Source organism: Anser brachyrhynchus (assembly GCF_964034855.1).
Source record: "Anser brachyrhynchus genome assembly, chromosome: 2".
NCBI classification, from domain to species: Eukaryota; Metazoa; Chordata; class Aves; order Anseriformes; family Anatidae; genus Anser; species Anser brachyrhynchus.
In genome coordinates, this window is record NC_137695.1 from 139,057,649 (window position 1) to 139,084,845 (window position 27,197).

General features: G+C 35.6%; 1 protein-coding gene across 10 annotated transcripts in view; it reads left to right on the forward strand.

Moving 5' to 3' along the window:
* VPS13B (vacuolar protein sorting 13 homolog B) overlaps nt 1-27,197 on the forward strand; it is a 477,988-nt gene that overhangs the window by 314,906 nt on the left and 135,885 nt on the right. For all 10 annotated transcript variants that reach the window (XM_080583158.1, XM_080583153.1, XM_080583155.1 and 7 more), the window contains 2 exons: nt 1,850-1,976; nt 2,993-3,136. In XM_080583158.1, the coding sequence (XP_080439284.1) occupies nt 1,850-1,976; nt 2,993-3,136 (271 nt within the window). The remainder of the gene's footprint in view (nt 1-1,849; nt 1,977-2,992; nt 3,137-27,197) is intronic.

Consider the following 27,197-nt stretch of genomic DNA (forward strand, 5'->3'; position numbering starts at 1 on the left):
CTTCTGTATATTGTTGTCCTAAATAAATTTAAAAGACTTAAGGCCTACCTCCATATGACAGCTTACATTCCCTTATTGTTTGCCATGCCTCCTACGAGTTCTGAGGACTCTCAGACTGTTAGTGAAATTTGAAGCATCAAAATAGTCTAAGCAGTAAACTGCGATCTGTGGTTTTATATCTTGCTAGAAATATATCTAAGCCTGACTTCTAGTCATGTTATGATATCTATTTCATTTCATTTCTGCCTAACTCTTGGCCAACAAACCAGCAACATTTGCGATCGTGTGCTTTTCAACAGAATCCTTTTCAGAACTATTATCTTTATTCTAGAATATCTATATCAATACCTGTTCTTAATCAAGAACTTCAGTCACCTGTTCCACGTGTCAAGAGATTCCTGCATAGACAGATATGTAACCGTATCATTTAATGACATTAATATAGATAATTCTAGTTGATGGTAAGAACTGATTGTATAATTACATAGTTCACGTGTCTGGTTCACTTGGGCAATTTATGATGATGTCTGAACCACCACATTTCCATTACTAGATAGAATGAGATTAAGTCTAACACAGGTATACCAATCTGACAAGTAGATGTATCTGAAGAGTTCTGTATAGATATATTCTCTGTTTTTTTTTACGTGGCAGTTTGGTTTGGTCTTTTATATTGCGATATAAGTTTGCATAATTTAGTGTATAGTTTAACTTACATTGTTTCACAGTTGATAATTTCTTATTCTATGGGCATTGGAAAATTTACCTAAGACCAATAATCTTTTCAATAATTTCTAGATTTCTCCTTGGGGAAATGCAGACATTTAGCATTTCTGTAAGTTATGATAGGTAGGAAGAATTACCAAAATCAATCATGATGGAAGGGCTGTCCCAGGAATTCGAGCTGTATCCTCTTTTAAGGGCTGAGCACCATCTTGATCTCATTACATTATTTTTTTCCCGATCAGAGGCTCTCCGATGGCATTTTGTGGCAATAGTTTATTTGACCCGACACAGAAGATTCTGGCTATTTGGAATGTGTTGTCATAAGCTATTAGCGGTCCATCCATAATGAGCTTGTACCTCTAGGCTTTGTATTTGGTTAAAGGAAAAAAATAAATACCCAGCTGGAAAACAAACATCATTATCAAGTTTAATGGCGCAAATATTCTTGGCAAGCAAATGTTAATATGTAGATGAAAAGGTACCAACTAGGAACAAGCAGTGAAAGAAGCAGTTCAGAAGGACTGTCACCCCTCAATTTTTAAGGCATTTTAAATATTTTGGACTTTTTTTGGACTATTTGTTATAAATGAAATGTGCAAATCCTAGAGTTTTACGATGTTTGGTAGTTTCATTTTTCATATCTCTGATTTTCTGTCGGTTCTGTTGTTGTGTGCAGCAACTGTAATTTTTTCACCGCGGGGTTTTAATGCATGTATTCAAGTATTATGGAGGATTCAGGACAGTTATTTGTAAAATGAAGGGCATCCACAGGCACGTTTGAAAAATACTTCTAATAATGTTTTTATCTTTGTTCAAATGATTTTGTATAGTTTGGTTAAACAAAAGAAAAGCAATGCCAAATGTGCCAGTTGTCTAACTGGAGATAGATTGAAGAGTCAAATATTTAGACATATCTTTTCCATGAAATGAAGGAAGAAGCCTGCCTTCAAGATTGGAATAGATGTGATTTATGATATTTAATGCTGATTGAAGTAACTACCAGAAAGCCAAACTACTGTTGAAGCAGTTTTATGCTACATAATGGATGTAAAGAAAAACATTAGAAGTTTTTGCATCTCAACAATTTATAATGTGATTTCATCCTTTTTTTTTTTCCTTTTAGCATAAAGCGGCATCAGGAAAGGAGAGCCATTTTAACTCCAATTTTAACAGATTTCACTGTTCGAATAACTGCAGCTCCTGCAATTATTTTTACAAAAATTGATGCTCCAGAAAATTTACACCCAGAGGTTAGTATAAAATGTGAACAGAAATAGCAGAACTCTTAATATGTGGACAATCTTAATATTTTACTGTTTCACTGTTTTAAATCACAGGTGTGGTAAATTTTCAAATACAGACATCACCAACTGCAAAGAAAAAAAAATCTTAATTGTTAACTGAAGTGTCTTCTCTCTGCTGGAGAAAGAATTTGTGTATGGCATTTAATATTAAAGGCAGCCTGTCCAGAGGTAGATAAGCTTGTTTGCAGTTCAGAAAATTTGAATCCTTAAAAAAATTGTGATGGAAAGAAGTTTGAAAATAGGTGCTATAGTACAACATTACAAAATGTATTCACAAGCTTCTCATAAAGAAATCTAAAAATGCAATGTATACTCTGTCTATAAGAAGCTAGTTGAGCTGTGTTCTTTTAGCCAAGTTTTCAAGCCCACAAATTTCCACAAAGCATCCACTCCCCAGTCATTACTGTGGGTACTTCAAAGTTATTCCAGATTTAACAATCACTTTTACCAGTCTGTGGGTCAGCTTATTCATGCTTAGTCTGTGAAGCGTGTTACACACAAAAGGTATTGACTCTCTTTTTGGTATAGTTTATATCTCAAGAATTTAAAACATTTTATGTAAGGAAGATGCCAGTAAGTTTCCGTCAGCTCACAAAGCATATTTTTCATAATAACTACCTCCTGGGTAGAGCAAAACTGATGCAGGAACATAAAGGGTATTAGGTGTGTACTACAACAATGCAATAGATGTGCACAGTTGGAAAGTAACAAATAATGCATATAGAAAGTAAAAATTGAAAACTTCATGTTTTGCGTAAAAGGTCATCACAGATGAAGTGCAGATGTAAAATAACTTTTTTAAAAAAAAAGAAATAGCTTAGAAGGTGGCTAGGATGCTTAGAATTTATTCAGTGAAGAAATCTCTGAGCTTTACTAATCCTTATTTTCAATACATAGTTACATAGAAGCTGAAAATTATTTGCCCACTACCTGCTATCTAATATTTCCCCTTTTCTCCATAGGAAATTTTGGTGTGTGGTCATTCTTTGGAGGTGAATATGACAACAAATCTGGATTTCTTCCTCAATGTGGCTCAAGTACAACTTCTTCAGCAGTTGGTACAAGCCAATGTGATTGGGCTGGAATCTTCCAGTACCGCCACTGAGGTAGGTTTTTTCCTGGTTTGCAGCTGATTTCTTTTTATAATACCATAGCTCTGAGCAGGTGTTTACATCATCTACAGTGACAAAATTAGAGAGGTAAGCGAAATGTGTGTTTTATTATTGTTTGTTTGATCAGTCTTATAACTCATTCTAATATTCTAACAGTAGGAAGGGTCTTATTTTAATAAGAATATTATTCAGTAAATTAGACCGAGGTTATTTTGCAACACCTTGTGTAGAAGGAGAATCATCTGATATAAATGATGAAAAAATAAATTTTAAAGTAGTTTTTTAGAGTTGTTTAATTTTTACTGAAGCTTTGGCATCTTCTCATGAATTCATATTTGTATGCACTAATTATGTTCTTCATTAAAACCAATAAATTGTAAAATATTCTCTGTGCCTGGTACCCACTACTCACATTAAGTATCTTCACTCAAGATCATAGGATTCAATCCATCTCTGAATCTTCTTGTACTTATTCAGTGAGAGAGATGATGGAACACATGAGGGATCATCTTCTGAATAATTAATTTAAAAAATTAATTAAAATTATTATATTTTTTAATGGAATCCTGTAGTGTTCAGCAGCCATCTCTTGAATTTGACATTCTTGTTTATTTCTGGAAGTCAATACTTCAGCTCGTGTGGAAGACTAGTCACTAACAGTGACAGAATTGTAAGTTTAAATAATTAAACTTCTGGGTCGGTACAAAAAAAAAAAAAAAGACAAGAGAAAAGAAAGTGAGAACTTTGCCCTAAGAAAAACTATCTATTGCTTATCTTCATACCAAAGTGTAGTCAGGTTGACAACATCTTTTAAAGACAGTAGACGTCAATATGTGACAAGACACCAACTCCACTGGAATGGCTGTTGGACCCACTGAGAAATCTTCACAAATAAGAAGAGTTAAGGAGAGAGTTAAAGTGGCAAGACACAATCAACTTGTCCTTTCCAAAAGTCTATCTAAGGGAATAGCTGGAAAAACTATTCCTTTTTCCTGCCCACACAGATTCAGCATGCATGTGAGTCTGGGTGGAAATGGGAAATGATTTAGAGAAGCCGAATTGATTATGTTCCTCTCTCCTCACCCTGTCGAAACCCCAGAAGTTGTTTATATCCTGCTAATGTAGGTATCACGTCATGCTCCCTCCTTTATTCCTTCCCAAGTATAGGGTAAATAAAGGGTATTTCATTACCAGGTTGAAACATGAGTGATGTAGTAAGGAAATGCAATGTATCTTTCTCTTCCTTGGATACTTTGCAGATGCAGGGTCTCTTTTGGATGTGAATATTATAAGTATGTATGGGAATATCTTCAATACTTCATGAAGCACTGTTTTCCCACTGTCAGCGGAATGGATGGAATCAAAAGATTTCAATGGCTGCCAAAAACTTTAATTTTGAGTTGACACTGTGCAGAACTGCTGCACTACTGATGTGGACCATGCAAGCTTAAATGTAATTTACTAAATTATTTCATTAAGCTTTTTGTTGACTACATCCTAAGATACATATTTGTCCTTCATTATTATCTCCCTGGCATTATTGAGGTCTCCTGTAGTGAGTAATGAGAATATTTCTGGCTCAAGGTGATGGTTCCCTTCTCATTAATAAGTTTTAAAACTGTACCTTGATTCACTGTAGTGAAAATCTTAAATCCAGTATTTTTCTTGTTTACTCTTCTGTCCATTTCTTTCTTCACATTTCTGTGGTCACATGTGCCTATATGAAGCTACCCCATCCTCTAATATATGCATATATATTATTATCTTCATAATGTTTCTTTAGTCAGCAGAGAGAAACATAATACACTGTATGCTGCTGTTTTCATCTCAGTGAACCAAGTGTGGAGCCCACACGTAACTATTCATACTTCACACCTGCTAATTATTTCATTGCAAGAATCAAAACTTAGCTTTGGTTGGGAGACATCTCTGGATGCCATTCTTTTTCTCAAAACAAGACTAAAGTCAGGCTTTTCAATGCATTGTCCAGTTAAATCTTTCTATATCTCCAGAAATGGAGGTTGAATTATGTGTCTGGTAAATTCCCTTTGCTCAACTACCCTCATTCTGGCGAAGTTCTGTGTTTATATCCACTTTGCTTGATGCAGCTATTAATCACTGCCTTTCAGTGTTTCACTTCAGACTGAAGAACAAGTGTGACTTCATCTTTTTCATAACCCTACTTTAGGTAACTGGAAACAGCAATTTGATTTCTCTTCACCATACTCAGCCTTCTCTTCTTCTGTCTAAACACACCCAGCCCTCTCACCTTGTCCTTATATATCCTTTGATACATGCTAACCACCTGCTAACCTTCTTGATGATCCTCTGCCTGCTCAAGTTTGTCAATCTGTTTCTTCTGCTATTGAGCTCAAAGCTAGAGACAGTACTCTAGATGTGAACTCACAAGTATCTAACAAAAGAGAAGTAATCTCACCTCTGATCTTCTGGCTCTGCTGCCCAATAGGTGATTATCCTTCATCACTACAGGGTCATGCCACTGTCCCATGTTCAGTTTGTTGTCTAGTGGGACCCTTGAGTTCTTTTCTCTGCTGCTCTGTAACAGTTGGCCTCAAAACTGTATTTGTTGTTTGGGGTTGTTCCATCTCAGGTACAGGACCTTACATTTACCTTCGAACTTTATGAGGTTTCTGTCAAACCGTTCCTCCATTTTGTCAATGTCCCTCTGATTAACAGCCCACCTTTCAGTGTATCAACCACTCCCCTCAGTTTGCTGTCATCTGTGGACTTTCCCTGGGTATGTTCTGTCTGTATCACTGCTAGGGTCAATAATAAAAACATCAAACATCATAAAATCTTGAGGACAAGTCAATCTGTAACCAGACTTCAGCTAGACTTTGGAACACTGACCGTTACTCTCTGATTTTAGTGGTCCTGTTTGGTTTTTACTCACCTTGTAGTCCACCCATTCAGTTAACACTTACCAGTTTGGGTAAGAGCATGCTGTGGAAGACTGTCCAAACTTGCTAAGGTCAAAGCAGATGACAGTCAATACTCTATCCACAGAACCGATCGTCTCATGATAGGAGGCAGTCAGGTTGTGGTCAGGCATGATTTGCATCTGGTATATTTGTGGTGTTTGTTCCTAAACACTTTCTTTCCCTTCAAGTACCTGGAACTGGTTACTGTAAAAGGGTTGGTCGTTTGTTTGTTTTTCTGTCACCTTCCCAGAGAGTACAATGTGGCTGACTATCTGGTAGTTTCCTGGATCCTTCTCCTTGCTCTTTTTTGAAACTAGACATGAGAGTTACTGTTTCCAGCTGTCAAAGACTCTCCCAAACAGCACAAACTTTCAAAAGAGATAAAGAGGATCTCAGCAGTGGCACTGGCCAGTTCCTCAAACACCTCTGGTTGTGTCCTGTCTCATTTTTTTAAGAGAAAAATTGAGCTGAAGTTATCCAACCTCTAAAGGTTTTCCTACAGTACTGCAAATTACCTAGATTGTTATGCAGGTCAGAGTGATACACAGAACCTGGGCTCTGCTTCTCCTGCTGCAGTGTTGTTCTTGCACTTGCATTTAACGCAGCCTTATTCAGCATGGTGATTAATAGAAATAGCTTTAAGGTGTGTTTGGTTTTTTTTGTTTGTTTTTTCCCAAAAGTGCCTGTTAGCTTTCCAGATTTAGAGCTTCTGGTTTGTATTATGTGAGGATTTTCACCAGTGTTTTTATTAAATGCATAAACAAGATTAATAGAATAGTAGAAATCAGCAAAAGAAATTGTATTTAGAATAATAGAATCATAGAATATCCCGAGTTGGAAGAGACCCACAAGGATCATCAAGTCTAACTCCTGGGTCCCCAAAGGACCACCCAAAAAATCTGACCATGTGTCTGAGAGTATTGTCCAAATGCTTCTTGAACTCTGGCAGGCTCAGTGCCATGACCACTGCCTGGGGATCGTGTTCCAGTACTCGACCACCCTCTCGTTTTTTTAATTTTCCATAGGAAAGTAAAAAATGAAATGGAGAAAGCAAGAAAGCTTGCAGTTCCAAATAGGATTGTATAAAAGCTGTCTTCCAAACCTGCCACAAGGTAACATGGCAGTGATTATTTTGTAGTTGAAAGGTATAGAATATTTTAATTCTAGAGAATACGTTATTATGTTTTTTTTTTAATAATGCAGGTTTAGTATTTGTACATGAATTTACATTACTGAACTATTTGCATTAAGCATTTGTTCAGTTGTTTTCAAGGGTTTTAAGAACCTATGCCCATTCAGTGCATCTCTTTGGGGACTCATGAATAAATGAGCAACCACACATACAAAAGTATGTGAACATTGCCCACTGGAATTTCTGAAAAGGAAAGGGGAAAAAGCAGTGCCTTGAATTTCTTGAGATAGCTGACTGTAAAAGAAATCAGAGTTTTACTGAATGTACTTCTATCTGCTAAAATAATGAAAAGACTGAGATACATACCTGTCAAAAATTTTGTTGAGTATCTGTCAAAAACTGAACTTCGGTACTGAAAAGTGAACTGTAACAGGAACTGTAGGATTCAAGAGATGCCTAAAACTGTGAATAGAACAAGAATGGTAAATTCTTCACTTTTTTTTATTCACTGATACCACTTTAAAAACACTGCAGGGAAAATAGTGAAAGACCTCCTAGAAATACTTTTGAATTTATACCAATCTGACCATAGCCAATGAATGTTGCAAAAATTATTGTTCCCTAAGGTGTCCAGCTGACTGAAAATTCTGCATTGCTAGTAAGGATTTTGCTTTAATTTATTTTTATTTTTAAGAAAAAACAATCCAGCATATAGAATACACAGTATCTAGTGACAAGGTTTAGAGAAATTTGTGGTCTGAATGGACTTCTGAGCACCAGGCTGGGGAGACAAACCGAAGTTATATTGGAACTCACATAAGGAATGAGATTTTGTATGACACTGGCTTAAGGCAACGACCGTCTGCTTGGCTTTCCTTTAGGCACACCCATTGTTACTAATTAAAATAATAATCTAGATTGTGCATTTTTCCTTCAGGGAAGCTGTTCAACCCCATTTAAAGATGCTGTGTTTAGCATGTTTTCAGGAAGCCATTTTTAGAGTATGAGGTCTTCTTTAAAGCAAAAGTCAGAAGAAGAGATAGTGTTGTATTATTAGATATGTCTAATTTTATTTGTATCCTGATAGTATCTGTTTAAACACAGTTATGCATATATGGATAGTTATGGTTGAGTTGCTTTTAATCTTAAGGTAGGACAGAATCATGGAATAATTTAGGCTGGGCAGGACCTCTGGAGTTGATATATACAGTCAAGGTCTGTAGTTCCCCGAGTCTTCCTATTTTCCTTTTGTAAAATTGGAGGTTATGTTTCTCCTCTTCCAGTCAGTGGGAACTTCACTGGACTGCCATGACTTCTCAGATAAATATGATGGACATATCACCACCTTCCATGAATGAATACCCTCTGAGCTCAGTCATTCAACAAGTTTTTTTATCAATCTGGTTGTTCACCCATCCAGACCATAATGTCCTAACTTGGATGCAAGATACATTGTGTTAAAAGTGTTAAAGGCCTTGTCAGAGTTGAGGTACATGAAATGTCCTGGTCTACCCTTGTCCACATATCCATCTGTTTAATCACAGAAGGCAATTGGGTGATCTGTTAGATACCAGCTTTGTGGATTCTGAGGCAAGGCTAAGCATGTCAGACAGAAGCTCATTAAACTTAGCTTTATTTATCTTTTTTGATTCTTAGCAATGCTTTGCATTTTCCCAGAGCCAGTAGTTTCTCCAAATGGAGGTAAATGTCCAAGTAAAAGCTATGGATATATAAAGATTGTCTCTTGTGCTGCTTCTTTCATCTGTAGGCCTCCCTTGCTGATTCTTTCTCCAGCAAGGTGAGCACCCAAGGATGCCAGCTATGTGGGCTGTTGACAGCTCTTTCAGCAAGCAGCCATTTGCAACTAACCAATATTGCAAGAAAGACAACAAAAGTATTTGGGAATTCTGGAGTACTGATTTATCGGGAGGCAGAGGGTGGAACTTCAGAGTCAAATGCATATACCTTGGCTGTAAGATGACAAAGTGAAAGTTTTGGAGCTGTGAATCCACAAATATTTGAGAAGGCTGAAATAGAATCATCTAGAGCTTTAGAAAGAATTATAGAGATATAGAAGGAGTTATATAGTTAAGTGAAATGAAACACTGAAGTTTGAACTTTGGAAAAAATCACCTTTGGTGTAGAAAGAACACTGCCACAGGATGTGACAAGAAGATTTTCAGCTCAGGTCATTTCAGTGATTTTTCATATAAGGACAAGACTATCTGCCATGGTTTTGATTTATATAGTTCTGTTGTTATAATCTCTAACTGATCATAACAGCCCCAATAAATTTCTAGTTTTGTGGGTTTGGGTTTAATAAATCTCATTCGTCTGCCCTGGGTTTCAAAAACTATGCCACACTTAGTTCAAATGGGAAAAATTAGTGAATTGCGTTCTCTGAAGACTAAAAATCATTAAGCAGCTAAATCCTTTTTTATTAGATAAAGAGGAACGTCAGCATATTAAGAATGCCTGGGGCATGTGGATTTACCAACAGTAATTAGTTTTGTTATTCATTAATATCAAGCAATCATCATATTAAATCTCCTTTAAAAACAACCATATATAAAGAATAACACATGTCTATTTTTTGAAACCAGTGTTTTCAAGCAAATTAAATATTTATACTTTTTAACAAAATAAAAAACATATTTTAAGGGGGCAGGGATGAACCACATCATTAAGCAAACCAGAGATGGGGGTGATCTTTGATCTATGTATGTATTCTGCCCAGTATCCCACAGGAAAACAAAAACAAACAAACAAACAAACAAAAAATCCTTTAAGTCATAAAGCTGTAATGTAACATTCTTTTCTTCTTTCTTCTTTCTTTCTTCTTGGTCTCCTACAGTCTGCTGTCTTTCAGAAATCCATACACAAGTGTCTTGACTTCCAGTAGTCTTGACCCACTTTTGATATTCATTTGCAGATCACCAGTCTTTCATTACATGTATTTCTTCTGGTTTAGAAATTAAGTAATGAAAGCAAGGATAAATACAGTTTTGTGTTTTCTGAAAATATTTGACTTGTGTTGTTTCTCACACAGGAAGAAAAATTCTTCAGAATATCATAATACCTTCTGTAGATTTACTTCTGAGCTTAGGCTACAGTGAAAAAACATGTCTGAACATTTTCTTTGGTCCTTACTGGTTTCATTTGCAGATTTGTTCTTATTCAAAGAGTGTTTTTTGGTTGTTTGCTTGCTTGCTTGCTTTCCTGTATCATCCTTTGGAAGGGATAACATACTTATTCCTTTTACACCGTATTAGTCACTGGTTTTTTGTTTATTTTGTTAATTCTAGAAAGCACCATTACAATTTTCTAACTCTGTCTTCCTGTTTTTGTAAGTACCCTGAAATTTTACAAGTACTTCCTTTATCACGTTCATCAGTACTGTTTGAACTTCCTGCACAGAATTTAGAAACAAGCTAATAGAAAAATTTCAGGCCCATTAGCAGATGAATATGATTGAAATGACTATGTAAATATAATTGATATGAGGTACATTGTATAGAACTGATATAGTAATGGCCGTTGTGGGTTAAACTGAGGCTCATTGAGCCCTATATTAGCTAATGCCTTGGAAAGAATATAAGAACAGTTGCATTAATTATGCATCCTATAATATTCTCTGAGTAATTTGCAGCTCAGGCACTTGCAGAGGTAGTGGTGATGTCTTTGTAATTGATAGTCTTCAGAGTCGTGTTTTTTTTTTTACTCATGGATTTGCCCAGTTACCTTTGAAATTCTTGAAAAAATTAATCACCTGTAATAAACTGTAGCAAAGAGCTCCCCCCAACCCCCTTTTTTTCTTTCTGATTATCACGCATCAAGTTTTTATTGTAGGAAAACAAACAAATTACCAATTGATAACGACCTCTGGCTTGGTAGAAATCAAAGAGCATAGAATTACTTTTGAAAAGGGAGTCTACTGCTGGTATGTTACTCCTTGGTCCCTCAGGTCTCAGCTGTGAAAGAACTTCAGAGAACCAGCAGGTTTCTCAAAGGCCCTTCTCTCAATTGCACCTAACTGGGGCTCATGTCCAGAGAGCTTTTTCTTGAATATTTAACCTGTATGATTGGAAAGAAAGCAATCTTTTAACGGCTGATGCAGAAGGAGTAGAAGACCTTGTTTGTTCTTCCTTTTTAAAGGAAAAAAAAAATCGAAGTATCCTTTAGGCAAGCAAGTTTAGCATTTACAAATTTGGTAACTCAGTGTCAGAACAGTGACATTCCTGATGACTTTGGAGTTTCAGCTGAATTGTCACTATTATATAAGTAATGTTTCAGTTGCCTTTTTTGTGCGTGTAAATGAGGACATACCTAGGAAAGAGATGGAATGTAGCTTTTCAAGGAACTGGATTTAAGCAGATTGAAAGCAGGTGGCTATCCACATTGTATTACAATTTTGGCACATCGCTCATTAAGAAAACCTATGCCACTGAAATTAATTCACGCCCAACAGATGTTTGTACCATAAAGGGATATGACCTGCTTGACACCAGTTACTGGAAGGAAAACATTTTTTCTTTTGATGTTTTGCATTAGGTACATATTACACGTGTCTCGCATGCTGAAAATAGGACTGATTTTCTTACATAAATTTTACGTAAATGCACATTCATTCCTGCTGCTTAGTCAACATTGTTAATGTTTTATAGGGAAACGCAGGGGTCTCCAAGAGTGTGTGGGTTCACGTGGCAGTGATGTTGCATTCAAAACCAAATACATTTCTGTTTCCAAGTCGATTTGAAAAATCTTAAGCTATATAATAAAATTTTGTCTAAATTTTCCAGTAATCAAAATCCAGCAATAATCTAATGAAATGCTACTAATTTATCGTTTTAAAATATCGCAGTTATAGTAAACATTTTTTTGGATCCCTGCCTTTAGCCCATGACTATATGCACATGTATGAACATTAAGTGTAAAATTTCACACAATAAGTTATAATCTATTATCATAATCTATACTTGATTATGATATACTAATGGATAAGTTATTAAACCATCAGGTAATGAAGACCAGAAATACAGTGAGCTTACAGAATCCCAGATTAGTTGGAGTTGAAAGGGACCTCTGGAGATCATTTGGTCCAATCTCCCTGTCAATCAATGTCACCTAGAACACATTGCCCAGGATGGCATCCAGGCAGGTTTTGAATATCTCCAGAAAAAAAGACTCCACAACCTCTCTGGACAGCCTATTCCAGTGCTCTGTTGCCCTCACAGTAAAGTGTTTTCTCATAATCAGCTGGAACTTCTTGTGTTTCCCTTTGTGCCCGTTGCCTCTTGTGTTGCTGGGCACCACTGTAAAGAGTCTGGCCCCATCTTCTGGACACCCTCCCTTCAGATAGCTATACACGTTGATAAAATCCCCTCTCAGTCTTCTCTTCTCAAGGCTAATCAGGCCCAGCTCTCTCAGCCTCTTCCCATATGACAGATGCTCCAGTCCCCTGATCATCTTAGTAGTCTTCTGCTGGACTCGCTCCAGTAACTCCATGTCCCTCTCATACCACAGAGTCCAGAACTGGACACAGTTGCCTGTTCTGATGTGTTCATAGATATCTGACCTTTAGAGTGCAGCGGTTATTTTTCAGGTTTTTAGACAAATGCGAAATTTCATTTTGTGCATTTCCTCCCCCAGCCAGCTGTGGCAGCACAATGGTCTAAATCTGAGTTTTAAATAAAATTAAGAATATTAGGTTCAGGACATGGAAAAGCAGTAATCCACTTAGCATTCAGTCCAACACAAAAACCTCATGTAAGCAGCTCATTTTTTATCAAAATAAAAAACTTACAGCAATGTCATTACGTGTCTGGCTGTGAACATTGTTGTTCATTTTCTGAAGGGAAGGGAATGAGTGCAATGATTGCCTTTTTCCTGTTTTGCTGTTGACTCGTAGCAAATCATTCCTATTACTGTAGGAATCAGCAGTATTACAACAGATCCGTTTTCATTATAGTTTCATTCTGGATTTCACTCTAGATATGAAGTGACTATGCGTTAATCCTTGGTGATATATGCTAACTAACATACAACGTGTGCCTTGTACATGTTTTAAGTACTTTACAATATTCTGTGAGAATCGGTATATATCTATAATTTAGAGTATTTATTTAGAGTATGCCTTTACTTATTAACAGGTATTTTTATAATATACTCTCAGTGTTTGAAAAGGCAACCGGAAGCTACTAGTAGATTATTTAAGGATTATCTTACTCTTGATAAAATGCACCCATACTGTGAATAAATGAGAAAAGACTGTATTACCATTCTAATTAGGACAATTATACTCTAGTAATGTATATTGTTATATTAATCTTTCTAATCCAGGTCTTCTGGCGCAAAAAAGACCTATATATTCACTTTCTCCCCTTAAAAAACATGCAAACAGAAAATTACAAGTCTTCCTGTGCGTAATAACTTTATGTTCATACCAATAACTTCAGAAACCTGAAAAAATTAGGCCTTGATTTATAAAAGCTTTCTTTCTCTGGAAGTAGAGCAGAAGTCACATCCTGAAATTATTTTTGATTACAACCAGCAAATCTTTCCTAACATAGATGACCACCATACTGTTTTTTCTTCTCTGCAAAAACATGGGTACTACTTCACATCTGCTAGAGAGGATCTCTCAGATTTCTTCTCTCTCTCTGTTTTTACAGTTTATAAAATGGGAATATTGACCTTGAAATTAGGCCAGTATTAAAATATTTCAAAGTTTTTACTTTTATTTGCTTTTGTTATTCTTAAAAATTTGTTCTAATAAGTTTTTCAAGGTAGTCTTGAAAGCTGAATTTGTAATTTTGCTCTTCAGGCTTAAAACAGAAGATCTCTCCTAGTTGCTTCTTATCACTGGTTTATCTAACAAAGCTAGACAACAGTTTAATACGTTTTGATTTGACAGTATTCAGAAGTTTAATATTTGCTTTTGCAAAGACATCTGAATAGTTTTAACAGTATAATGAAAGATTGATTGATGAAAGATTGCAAAGAACATTTAATACTGTTAATATGCTGGAAATTAACTCTATCACGGTCATCTGAGAAAGTATTTAGAAGAGAGTAGGTTCTTTGCTGCCAGCTTCTCTCAATAAAATATACCTTAATGATAATATCTTTTATATTATGCCTGAATTTTCCTTTAAATAATTCAGGATGATCAGAATATGGATCTCAAAACCTACAGACGTACTTCAATCTGGTAAACTGCAGTTACTCAGTATACCATAACTACTACTACTAAATGTGAATTTGACTCCCTGATTCTACTGACATGAAAAAAAAATTGTTTAGTAGGGCTAGAGACATTATACTGATGTTTGTTAGTTTTTATCAAAACATTACAATTAAAAAGAGAATTTTGAAAATGTGCTTTGAACACGGTATGATCAAAATGTAGTTGTAATTGATTAGCTCTACTAGTGAAACAGAAGAGTTGACGTTGCTGTAGTTCTGGAATATTTTATTATTACTACATAAGCAGCATTGTTTTAAATAATAAGGATTTTTAGAATCCTGTTTAGTGTACTGATCAGCCTACTATGATCTTCTTAAGTGTCAAGGGCTGTTCTTAACTGTCTCCTTTCAACAGTTTAACATTGCAGGTTAGAATTATATTAAATCATTGCAGGTGCCTCATCAATAAGTTATCAATAAATTAAATAACTTAAGCCAATCCACTTGCTGTTATTTTTTCCCAAGCATGAAAATATAGTTTAGTACTGTTTTATCAATCATAACGCATCTGATTTCGTTAAGGGATTAACCTGTTCATCAGTATACATGGGTTTTGTTGGAGGCCTTGGGTGTACTTTGATGGATTAATATCGATACTGGATTTGTTCCATTTTAATCACTACTTAAGGTAGAAATAACCACTGGAACTTTTACTGATTTATGAATTTAACAAACTCTAATGAAAACTGGTAGATTGCCAAAATTAAGTTTACAGTATTAATTGGAAAATAGATAGGGGGTGCAATTTCAGGCAAGTAAGCCCTGTGAAAGAGACATGTAATCAGCATTAAAGCTGAAAGAAATTGAATTAAAACTGATTTGGACAAATAAAGAGGATGTCCTTTGGAAAGCTGTATGGAAGCAGCCTGGCAGGTGTACTAGCTTTTCTACCTTTTTTTTTTTTTTCCTGATACACAGTTGTATAGAATCCTTGACTGAGGTGACAGTGGAAATCACCATAACTAGAATTAACTCAGACTATAAGACCTCCTTCAATTAACTCATCTTTGAGGGATTTTAAAATGTTCTAAAAGTTCTAAAAAGTTTTTTTCTAAAAGTAATAAATCACTGATAGAGAATCCATTGTCATCATTCTTAATCTTTTCCCGTAATTAATTATTCACCTCTTTAAAATGTGCATCTAATTTCTTGTTTAAATATGATAATCTATTACTCTATAAGATGAATAATTGCTGTTAATGCCCAAGTATCAGAAAATAGGTGACAGTCTGTGTTATCTCTTTTCCCTTTTGTCTGGAAACCACATTTGAAATAGCTAACTATATTTAAAGCTGGAAGAATAAAGAGAAAATACGCTGAATATATACTGGCTTTGATTATCATTGGAAAAATGTTTTTCATCTGTATTGAAGAATGAGGGAAAAATGCAGGGGAAAAACGGCATTTAAGCTGTGAAAAAAAAAAAACTCTTTTCCAAATATTTGACTAGATCAAATCCTGAAGATTGTTGAGCAACTATAAACATCATTAATCTTAGTTAGGAAACTTGATTTCACTGGAAGTTCTTGGTAAATAGAAGGATTAAGCATGCCTCAAAAATAAAATGCGTTGTGGTGCTCTGTTTTTTGCTTTGTTTACGTAAATATAGGCAGTCGTCAAATAGCGACTCTGAGTTTAAACTTTAAAGGTGTGATTTCCAAATGGACTGTATTTGGTGGTTTATAGTGCAACGTTGTAAAGAGCACTGTAGACAAAAATAATAAAGTAGTGATGATTTATGTGTAAATCTTTTTTTTTTTTTAAAGTATTTTAATATTCTGTAAAGAATTTCATGCCTGGTCTCCAGTGTTGTGTTTTTACTTATTTGTAAGCCCTAGCTTTATACTCTTTTATAAGTTCATCTTTGATGTACAGTAGACCTATTGTACTGACTTATTCATAGAGTATAGTGTATTATTGCAAAGAATATTGCTTTGATCTGCTTGACAGTTTTAAAGTATGGACACATATGTGGTGTATGATAAATTACCTGAGGGGTAAAGAACGTTGCTGCCTTTTCATAATTATTCACTTTTTTAGAATTAATATATGCCAAATTCTTACAAGAAGAAGATATAATACTTCCACATGGAGAACAGAAACAGAAGTGCTAGGAAAAGAAATACAAATATAAGGTTGACTTGTAGTTAATGTAATATTTGTACAGTGATGCACCTAAGGTAATAGGTGCAATATTAATAAAAGGACTGTATTTCATCATGAGGAAATTATTAAGTTTCTTATATATTCTTAATAGTTTAATATTCTGGTTAATGTCTCTTAATATAGATGGTAACTGCTTTTACTGCTGAGTAATAGAACAGGTGAGTTCTCAAGGAGTTTATTTCTTAGTCTGGCAAATCCATTTCCTGCTGTCCATCACTTACCACCTGGAGATTTTTGGCAAGAGAGCATCTTATTGTCGTGGTAGCATTTAGAAGTAGAAGATACAAGGACTTCTCTTTGAAAAGAAATTAAATACAAACCAACACTCATCTTGGTCTGCTTCTGTATAGGCATGCATGGATAGCATATCTTACGGCAAGTCAGTATATCTTGTATTCCTGAATTAAACATGGTCATTGAGGTCATTACAAACTATTTTTTACACAAATTACTCCTCTGTAAGCTTCAAAGTAAGGCTAGATTTCTGGAAAAATATTAATTTCTCCACAAATAATGATTTTGCTTAAACTTACCTTAAAGAGTGTTCCTAATAACTATCTACATTGGAGGTAATTATGAATACAAAATTTTGTACCTTCGCTGAAGAACGTAAAAGGTATTTTCAAATGCTTACTTTGTCTTCACAATATTTTTATGAGGGTTATGGCTCTAGGAGAGAAAACAACTACACTACTGAACACAAGATGCTTACATATTAACTATAAGGGAAATTAAGAATCTAAAGTCTTTTGCAGAGGATGTCATTTTTCACCCAGTCTTTGTCTTCTACCAGCATATTCTCCCTGTTCCCTCTATCCCTGTTTGCCAGGTTGCATAGTCTTGTTTGTTTATTTTCTGCTTGCCTGCTTCAGTAGGCTACAAGCCTATACCTATCCCACAGTATCTGAAAATCAAACAGGTAGTTGATATAGTAATAAAAACCAGCATAAGCTATTTCTTGAAAGAACCATAGCCAGATTCGTCATCTTTTCCATCCATCTTTCTTTTCGTATTCACAAGTTTTTAATTGCGGTGGTGAATGTAGCACTCAACAATCAACTGTTGCAAATATGGAAATATTTGCACACAGAAGAAGTAGAGTCCAAAAAATTGTCTGTTTTGGAGCCCTCTCAGACAGACCTCTTGTGTTCCACTATTTCTGCCATTAAAGCCTTAGCAATGAAAAAAGCTTCCAAAATTCTTCAACATATCTGCTGTTAGCGTAGCTATGTCTTGTTAGCAATTAGAATATCGTAGATCCCACACAAACTTGTTTAAAAAACAAGAAGAAAACTTCTTGTTCAACTTGAGGAGAAACCATATTTAACTATTGAGATGGTGAAGGATAGACTCTAGTGTACGGGTGAAGTGGTCATACAAAGAATGACCTGGGACTGAAATGTCTGCTTGGATTTTTTATTCATAACAGATCGTATCCCAGGCATAATTTGCATTCAAAACCAATACCCCATGGATGCAAGTTGTCATTGATCTGGGGGCAGTGCTGAGCAAAAAGGGTGGGAAGCTGGTGTGGACAGATCGTTGTTTTCTTTCAAAAATTCAAGGCATGGCCTGCTGATGTTTTCTGCTTTTATGATATCTGCTTCTGAGTGTTTAACTTTTGAGCGCTCTGTCTGAGGTACCCAAGCACTGGCCTCAGCAGCGTTCATCAGCCTGCCAGATGATATTTTGCCTCTAGACCTGGCTCTTGGCCAATCACTCTGAGCAAACCCCACCAGCAGATGTGACATGTTCCATAAGGCTCACCCCCACACTCCGATAAATTGCAAAGACAACCCACCAGCTTCCTGAATAAATGATATTAATATGATGGGGGAGGGAAAGGGGGAGAAGTATGGCTCTTACATGGCTCAGATACCGAATCAAAATTACCAGATGCTTCAGTGAGTGATAGGCAACGTACTAATTACAGCAAACTAATTAACTGAGGTCTCCGAGAAGGGGAAGGCACAGAAAAATCACCTGGAGCAGCCAGTTTCTTTCTCTCGTAGTTGAATCAAACTCTGTACTGATTGATCGTTAGAGACAATGCAGTAATATCTGCAGAAGATATAAATCATCCGCTGTCATTGCAGATTAGGCTTAAGAAAGCTTTTCTGATAAATTATGATATGCTGTAATATGCTGGGTCAGGAAGTCTGGGAGAGTATCCTGAAGAAGTATTTCTCTACACTTGCTTCTTTTTATACTTCTTTTCCCTATGCATCTACATATGGCTGCTGTCAGGGAGAACAGGAGCCTAGAAGGACCTTTGGCCCCAGTGGGGCCATTCGTATGTTCCCTTGTAGTTAATTTCTGTTTATGGCTCTCTCATCAACTTTCTGTTGTTGCTGTAACTTCACTGTACCATAAAGCACATGATCAGCAGGAGGTTTGTACAAAATTGCAATTGACAATTGCATCTCACATAAAAGTTGAAGGAATGATAGCTAATGGAGTTTATAGCAGTGTTTCTTGCCTATTGTACTTTAACAGAGCAAGTTCTCTTGAGTAAAGATCAATTTAATGAAACTTTACTCGAGGTTATCAATGCATTACTGATGTGAATAATAAAAAAAGAAATCAAATAGTATATTTTTTGTTGGTGTTGAAAACAAACATAATTTTGTTTTCCATTTGTATTTTGTTTAAAAATAATAACAATCAGAAAACTGGTAAAACAAGTTCCAGATAATACTACTTAAGAAGCCAGACAGCCAAAGTGTGAAATGGCAGATGCACATGTTGCACAGATGTTGTGTTGACTGGTTAGTGTCCTTATGGAAAGCTTGTGTAATTGGAAGTATTTTTAGTATGTTGAAACTTTGAGAAGTTGGCATCCTCGTTTACAAGCTTCTTTTGAAGAATCTGTTTATCTTTTGCCTTTTGATTCCTGAAGTCTAAGGTAATCAGTGTTAGAGAGCCAAAACAGCCTTAGTTTCTGTATATTGTATAGATCAGACAAATTTAGGTATGTCTTGATAGTCACAAGTGTGTTGGCACATAAAAAAGGTAATGTTGAGTGAAGATAGCTTCCTGAGGGGTTTATAGTCTTTTTTCATTATACGTTTGAAAATTGTTGCAATGACTAGAAGCAGAGCAAACATTGTGTATGGTAACAGTAACATCCCAGAAACAGTAGGTATTGAAACGTGAAGCCATAAAAAACTTCTCAGATAGTTTTGTCTTTTTCATAGGTTGCACATTATTTATCAGATCTTGTATACCTGCTCAGTTTTGCTCCGTGTATTAAGCTTTCAGTGCTCATTTCAGGGAAAGGGAGATCATGCAGCATGTAACCCTATATCTTTGATATGCTGAGGCAGTCCCCAGTATCAATACAGACTGGGTGGTGAACTGATTCAGAGGAGACGTGCAGAGAAGAACCTGGGGATACCAACGGATGAAAAACTGGATATGAGTACATACACATAATGTGTATGTGCAGCCCTGAAAGCTAGTCATATCCTGGGCTGCATCAAAAGCAGTGTGGCCAGCAGGGTGAGCAAGGTGATTTTCCCCCTCTACTCTGCCTTCATGGGACCCAACCTGGAGCACTGCATCCAGTTCTGGGGTCCCCAGCACACGAGAGACATGGACCTATTAGAGCAGGTCTAGAGGAGAGCCACAAAAATGATCAGAGGGCTGGAGCAACTCTCCTATGAAGAAGGATTGAGAGTTGAGGGCAATCAGCCTGGAGAAGAGAAGGCTCTGGGGAGACCTTGTAGAGGCCTTTCAATCTATTAAGTGGGCTTATAAGTAAGGTGGAGAAAGACTATCTACCAGGGCCTGTAGTGACAGGACCAGCGGGCAGTGGTTCTAAACTGAAAAAAGGTAGGCGTAGATTGGATGTACAGAAGAAATTTTTTATGATGAGGGTGGTGAGGCACTGAAACAGGTTTCCCAGAGAAGTCGTGGATGCCCCATCCCTGGAAGTGTTCAAAGTTAGGTTGGACATGGTTGTGACCAACCTGATCTAGTGGAATGATCTTTTCAATGATTCTATGCTTCTATGAGATGCTTTTTTGGTTGGTTATGGTAACTGGAGAATCACAAGTTTATTGCAGCTGGTTAATATGCTTAATGGATAATAAAGTTGTTAGCGATGATCTCATTACTTGGGATGTGGAACTGCATTTTTGCATGAATAATTTCAAAATGGTGATACTTATTTAATTTAGCTTTTTTTTTTTCCTTTTCACTATAAAAGTTATAGTTCAGTTACAAAGTGTGAAGTTTAAGATAACAGCTGTAGGAAACAAGGTAAAGAGAAAGTTACAAAATTTGGATTATTTAGATTTGAAGCGGTCTGATGGAGGTTCTCAAACAGTTTGCCATGAGTTAGCTTAAAATTTAAGCTTGATGGTTCTCCCTATGTTTATTTTGTGGGTTTGTAAATAATGCAATATTCCCAGAAAATCATTTTCTCAGATAAGAAGGATTGCAGAAGGTTGTAGATCCTAAGCATGTACCACAAGTAAATATCCAAATTAACACCAGTGACATAAATTGGAGCTAAGAGATGTGTTAACACTTCCTTTCATGTGTAGTGAGGTCACTTCCACATGGTTATAAATCCAGATTGTGCGATGTACACCCCACAAGAATTTAGGAAAGAGAATCACTTCCGTAACCTAAAGGGCCACAAAGTTTTGATAAGGAGGAATGGCATTTCATATCAAACTCAAAGAGAGCATTGTTCTTAGAATGTGAAAAAGGAGAACTAGGAGACAGGAAAATCCATTTTACTGTAAATATATCTTATCTTTAGCTTGCATCCTAAAATTACTAGAAAAAAAAGCGATGTTGAATTGTTCCAGAATAATTCTTGCAACCAAAAAGGCTGTATTGAAGAGATCTTCACTTATGCTCAGATTCTGCAAAAATAAAATTTAAGTGAGAAAAACATGTTTTGTGTTCTCTCTTTGAAATCTGAAACTAAGAAAAATTTTATTTTACAATGAAGTATCTGTTTAACAAGCATTCTAACAGGTGTAATTCAGAAAGATAAATAAATATATGGAAAAAGGTAGAAATTAAATTTACAAAGTTAAGAATTATTAGTATAGCAAAACCAAACTTGAAATTGTGGATTCAAAATTTATTTATTTTCTGCTAGGAAAAAACTATTTTTTTCTGACTGTTTTTGAAGTCCACAAACATACAAATTCATGGGAAAAAATGGTATGTTGTAACCCATAACATTTTAAACACTGTGAATGATTCGGGACCCGTTTCTCAAACAATTTTCTTAATGTTTTGTGTGACTACGTAAGGTGCTAAGATGTTCGTGCATACCAAGATCTCACATAAAATATAGCTGGTGGTGAGATTTACCCAAAACAAAAATCTGCAAATAAGTTTATGAATAATAGGCATGCTTCCGAATCTTCCTTGTATCCAAGGAAGCATCAAAAGCACTCCAAAGCATCAAAAATGCTTCAAAATCAAAAGGGACTTCATAGTATTAATGAAATGAAAAATACAAGTATTTCTTCAGAATACTAAGAAGCTCCTTATCAATAGCATTTAAAGACTTCCTACTTTTTTTTTTTGTCTTAGTCTATGTTACTTGACTACAGGAACCATACCCTATTGTCTCTGCTCTACGGATTATATTTCTTTTGTCTCGTGCTACCCTCATGCAGGGTAGTTTAAAAAAGAGAAATGTTCTGTCCAGTCTCTTTATTAGATAGCCTGCCTAGCAATATTTTGAACATAACTTGTGGATATTATTTTTATTATCACTAACTTAAATATTATTGTACTTTCTTATCAAAATAAAGATGTTTTTAATAACTAAATGGTATGTGAAGTTAATTTAAAACTTTGCTGTTCCAGATCATTTAATGTATTAACCAAAAAATCTGTAGTATTCTTTACAGAGTTGATAAAAATATTGCTATGAAATAGGTCCAAAATTCAAACTGTTCCTTAAATTACAGAACGTGGAAAAACCCTCATTGGTTAACTTTGTTGCTTTGTTGTTTAAAAAAAAAAAACAAAAAAAACTGTATTATGATAGTTCTGCCATAAATCACAGATACAGTTGACAATAGCAGGTCAAGGGAGGTGAATCTCAAGATGTCAAAAAAGAGTGGACAACATGGGCTCAAAATCACCACAAGCAGAATGTGAGAGAGCATGTGCTTGGACTTTCTCACACTATGGCCATTGAATGTGTCGTGGTGATGATTTGCTTAATCGTCTGATGAAGAAACGAAAATTTGAGTGTTAGGTCATACGAAGTATGACTGAGGGCTCTGCATTCTTTGATCCTTACTAACCTTCTCCTTTGAGTCATCTAATGCAGGTATACAGGAGGGTTTGACTCTGTGACAACATTACCTTTAGACACCACCAGTTACAGTTTTTTCCCTGTATGGAACATCGCCTGCTTGTTAGTGTGGAAAACTTGATTCTTGACATTAATTATAAACACATGGACTCTCTTAATTCTCTTGATTTTAAAGTGAAATAATGGTGGTTGTTTTTTGTTTTTTTTGTGTGTGTTTTTTTGTTTTGTTTTGTTTTTGTGGTTGTTTTTTGTTTTTGTTTTGTTGTTGTTGTTGTTTGGTTTTTGTTTTTTTCTTAAAGGGAAAGCTGAGGTATAAAAAGAGAAAGGATAGTGGAAGCCAGTAGAGAGCTAATTAAAGTAATTCTCAGTGGACAGTGAGCAGTCTCAAGTTTTGAACTTCTTTGAGAACTTTGAACTTTTCTTTGAGAGAAGGATCCTCACTTTTCCCTGACATTCCTTCATGAGAAACAGTTTTCTTCATCTATTTGCGTTTGAACCTATTTTTAGAACTATATGAAGCTAACATGATCCCTCTGTGTATCAGGCTTCCGCAAATAATATGTATTATTTTGTGCTCTTAGCCAAATTTGAAAAGTGGACTAGAAGTTTCAATGTTCATTTTTTATTTGCTTTGTGAAAATCAGGAAAGGGACGGTGAGAAATCAAACCAGGTAATGCCACTGAGCAAAAGCCCTTACTCAGTAGCTGGCAGGAGACACTGTTTGGCCACTTGTGTGCCTTGTGTAATCAGCATGGTCAGCCTGGGATAAATATGCTGCTTAATCTCATACTGATTTTCATAAGGCTAGGATTTCACTTTAGTACTGCCCTGTATCTTAAGCAATAATCTTTCGTAATTATGAATGCCTTCAAATAGGCATAATCTTTCAGCGTATATTGCTTTTAGTCATATTAGCTGCCTTCCCACTTTTTCAATTTTTCTGGCCAGCTGTAGTCTGTTTTCATATTCAGGTAACGCTGCATCATCTGAGACAGCCTAATGGAATGTTACATCCTGTAACTCATCCCAGAGATTATGGCAGGAAACAAATGTGGTTATTTTCTCAAAAACTCATGTGCCTGTTCTAGTAGAAATTCAAGAGCTTTTCATACAGTTTTAAGAGTGACAAGACTACTTGTATGAATAAAGTTTCTTTTTTATCAGTAGTGGGTTTAAACATAAAAGAGAATACCCTTCTATTTATTTAAGATCAAAAAGATGCAAAGATGTTCAAGAAGCCCAAATTATTATATTGGATAGAATTAAGTGTTGTTTACTGGTTCCTCTCAAGTGAATTTTCATGAGTCTGAGCTGCAGCAGTATCCTTGGGCCATTTACAACAAGTTTTATGCTAAGCAGGATTAGCTATAGCCATGTTACAATTTAATAATTTCTATAATGTTTTAAACTAAAAAAAATAAAAAAAAATAAATATTCCTTCAATTCAGGGAATTGCCAATGAATCAATCTCATCTAAATCTGAGAATCTGTATTCAGTAGGACTTTGTAAGATAGGTTTAATTTAATTATAAGGTGAGCTTTGTTTCCTATTTCTACTCATGCTGAAGATCTGAAACCTTGAATTGTAAAAGGAAGCTGTATGAGATAAATGGGTGCCTGCATGTTTTTTTCCAAATACATAATAACACGAAGATGTGTGTAATATATTGTAATGTATTGTGTGTAATATACATGTGCATAGAATTCATGGACAAAATTTGCACTACATATAACTTCATTTTCTTAGTTTCAGTTGTTCCAGAGATTAATCTTAGCCACTCGGATAGTAATTAGATTTAATTTTTTAAATTGCATGAGAGTTCTTTTATGTCAAAAAAGATTTTAATAAACTTAAAATCCATATACCTTGACATCTAACAAAGTCTTACTTTCCTTTGGGATAGAGTAACTGTTGTCCTCGTTGTTTTTTTTTTCCTTGCAGTTGCCCATAGTTTGCTGTGTTGTATGATAAATTTAAAATTAATCTTTATTTGCTGAAGGAAGACATTTTTCTCTGATATAAAAATATCACTTTGCATTTGTCTGTTAATCAGAACAAAGAAAAGCCTAATGTCTTCGTGTATAGCTCCTCTCCACAAGCAATAGCTTTAGTATATGTGCAGAAACCCTGAATGTCACAGCCTTTGCTTTTCTTGATCTTTGTACATGTAACTGAGAAGCAAGTAAGCTGTGGGGAAGGAGCAGAGATGAGGACATTTCAAGTTGTCTTCTTCCCCCCCTGTACTTTCAAAGCAGGAAAGTTGCTGTGTATTTTTTTTATAACAGTTTGAGCACAGCACTCATGGATTAACAGATCATCACAGGATCCCATTTCTTGTTTGGCAATAGTACCATTTTGCTCCGACAAGTGAGGGATTTGAACGTAAATACCAAGGTCACAAATGAAAATCACAGGAGCTGGATGAAGTACTTCATCTTGCAAGTCCTAGCCTATTGCTTTGTATCTTTTCCAAACCCTGCAAAGAGACACTTCTTCCCTTTGCTTACAAACACTTGAGCTTGTTGTGTTCACAGTTTGCCCACAGTTGAGAAGATATGAAAAGTCTAATAGTGTGCAATACAGTAGGATCCTTACTTCATATTAAAGATGGGACACTACTCTAGAAATGCTGGAATTGTAGCTATTATAAATTATTCACACTGAATGAAAGGCACAGACTAAAGAGAAAGTAATTTTGAAAATCTGTAAATGGTCCTGCTGCATATTGACTGGTAAATCTGAAATACGTTCTCATTTCAACTGAGAAAAATTTAGTGAGGACTTCTCCCTTGGGAAGCCAAAAAAGATTTACCCCATCTCTGTTAAAAGTAGATGTAAGGTTTTTGCATTAGATTCCTGATCTACAATTTCTGTTGAACCAAGTTGTTTTCTTTGCTAGGGTGATTTATAAGGAGTTCATATGAAGACAAATAGACTTTTTGCTGGTCCACGTATACTTGGACTTTAGTTTGGTTTCTGTGTCATCTTGCTTTTAATGCAGTAAAATTTGTGGAATGGCCATTTTTTTTGAAATATAAATGACAGTAGAGGGTCATCTTCTGATCATTTTTTGTCATTGGGCTGTTCTGTTCATAAAGTTTTAAAAGTAAGCTTGTAGCTTGATAGTTTCAGAGAGAGTGCTAGAAGTGTAACTTTGTGAGATTGCCAATAAAAACCCTTAGCTGGAATAGCTGAATAATTCTTGCATCATTTTCCTGGTAGCTTTACCAGGAATCCCACATAGCCACTTGTCGGATGTTTTCCTGAAAATAAACTGGTCTTTGGTTAGGTCAAGGACACTATCAAAATAAAGTCCTTGCCAGTATCTTGAGTCATCGCCATACCCTGTTTCCATTGTTAGGAAGCTTTGTCTCATCATTTGATTTTGTTGCCAAAAACAGCAGAGAGAAATCTTTTTGAAGGGCTGTGCAATACTTTTTTGATACTTCCTATAAGCAAATGTTTTCATTCCATTAGAAACCTAGGTGCAATTCATGTATTGGGAAAATGTCTTTAAATTTACTTTGTTACTAAGACTCTTCAATGCAGAAATATTTTTTTTCAACAAAGTAAATAAGAGGCAAGAGACTAAAGTAAACTCACCCTAAAATAAAAAATCTTAAAAGAAAGGGACCATTTTGCAGATAGGAAGACAAAACACATAAGGAATATTCAAAAGAATGTATGCATGCTTGTAGATGCGCGCATGCGCGCACATGCACAATGGAAAGCACACGTGCACAATGAAAAATGTGACAAGGCCCACATGTATAGGTCCCGTGGCTTTGATTAGTATGATGAAATCCAGTATTATTTGTGTTCCCATTTAGATAGTAGAGGTAGTTGTCTCACTGACTTGCATTGCAGAGTGGCTTTGGTGAGTATGGAGAAGATTAAAAAGCAGGAAAATATTTCCATTTGTACTTTTTTGCAGCTGATCAAGTCACCAGTTGCTGTATCAAACAGTGAAATCATAGATTATAATTGTGATAGACTGATATGAGTCATGCATGTGATACTAATAACATCTAGTGAATCAAATTCAGGTTTGCAGCCACTTCAAATAGCTCTGAACTTACTTCTGCAGATAAGTGGCCACTAGTACCTATTCAGAGGGAACAGTGTAAAGCCATAGTATGTAGCTCTGGTGTTTCTGCTATGCTAATTAATATTTTTGCTTAATAACCTTCAATGTTAGAATTTTTTCTTCAGTACATGTTTCTAGCCAGTATTTCCAACTCATGTTGTTTAATTGACACCGTACCTTCTC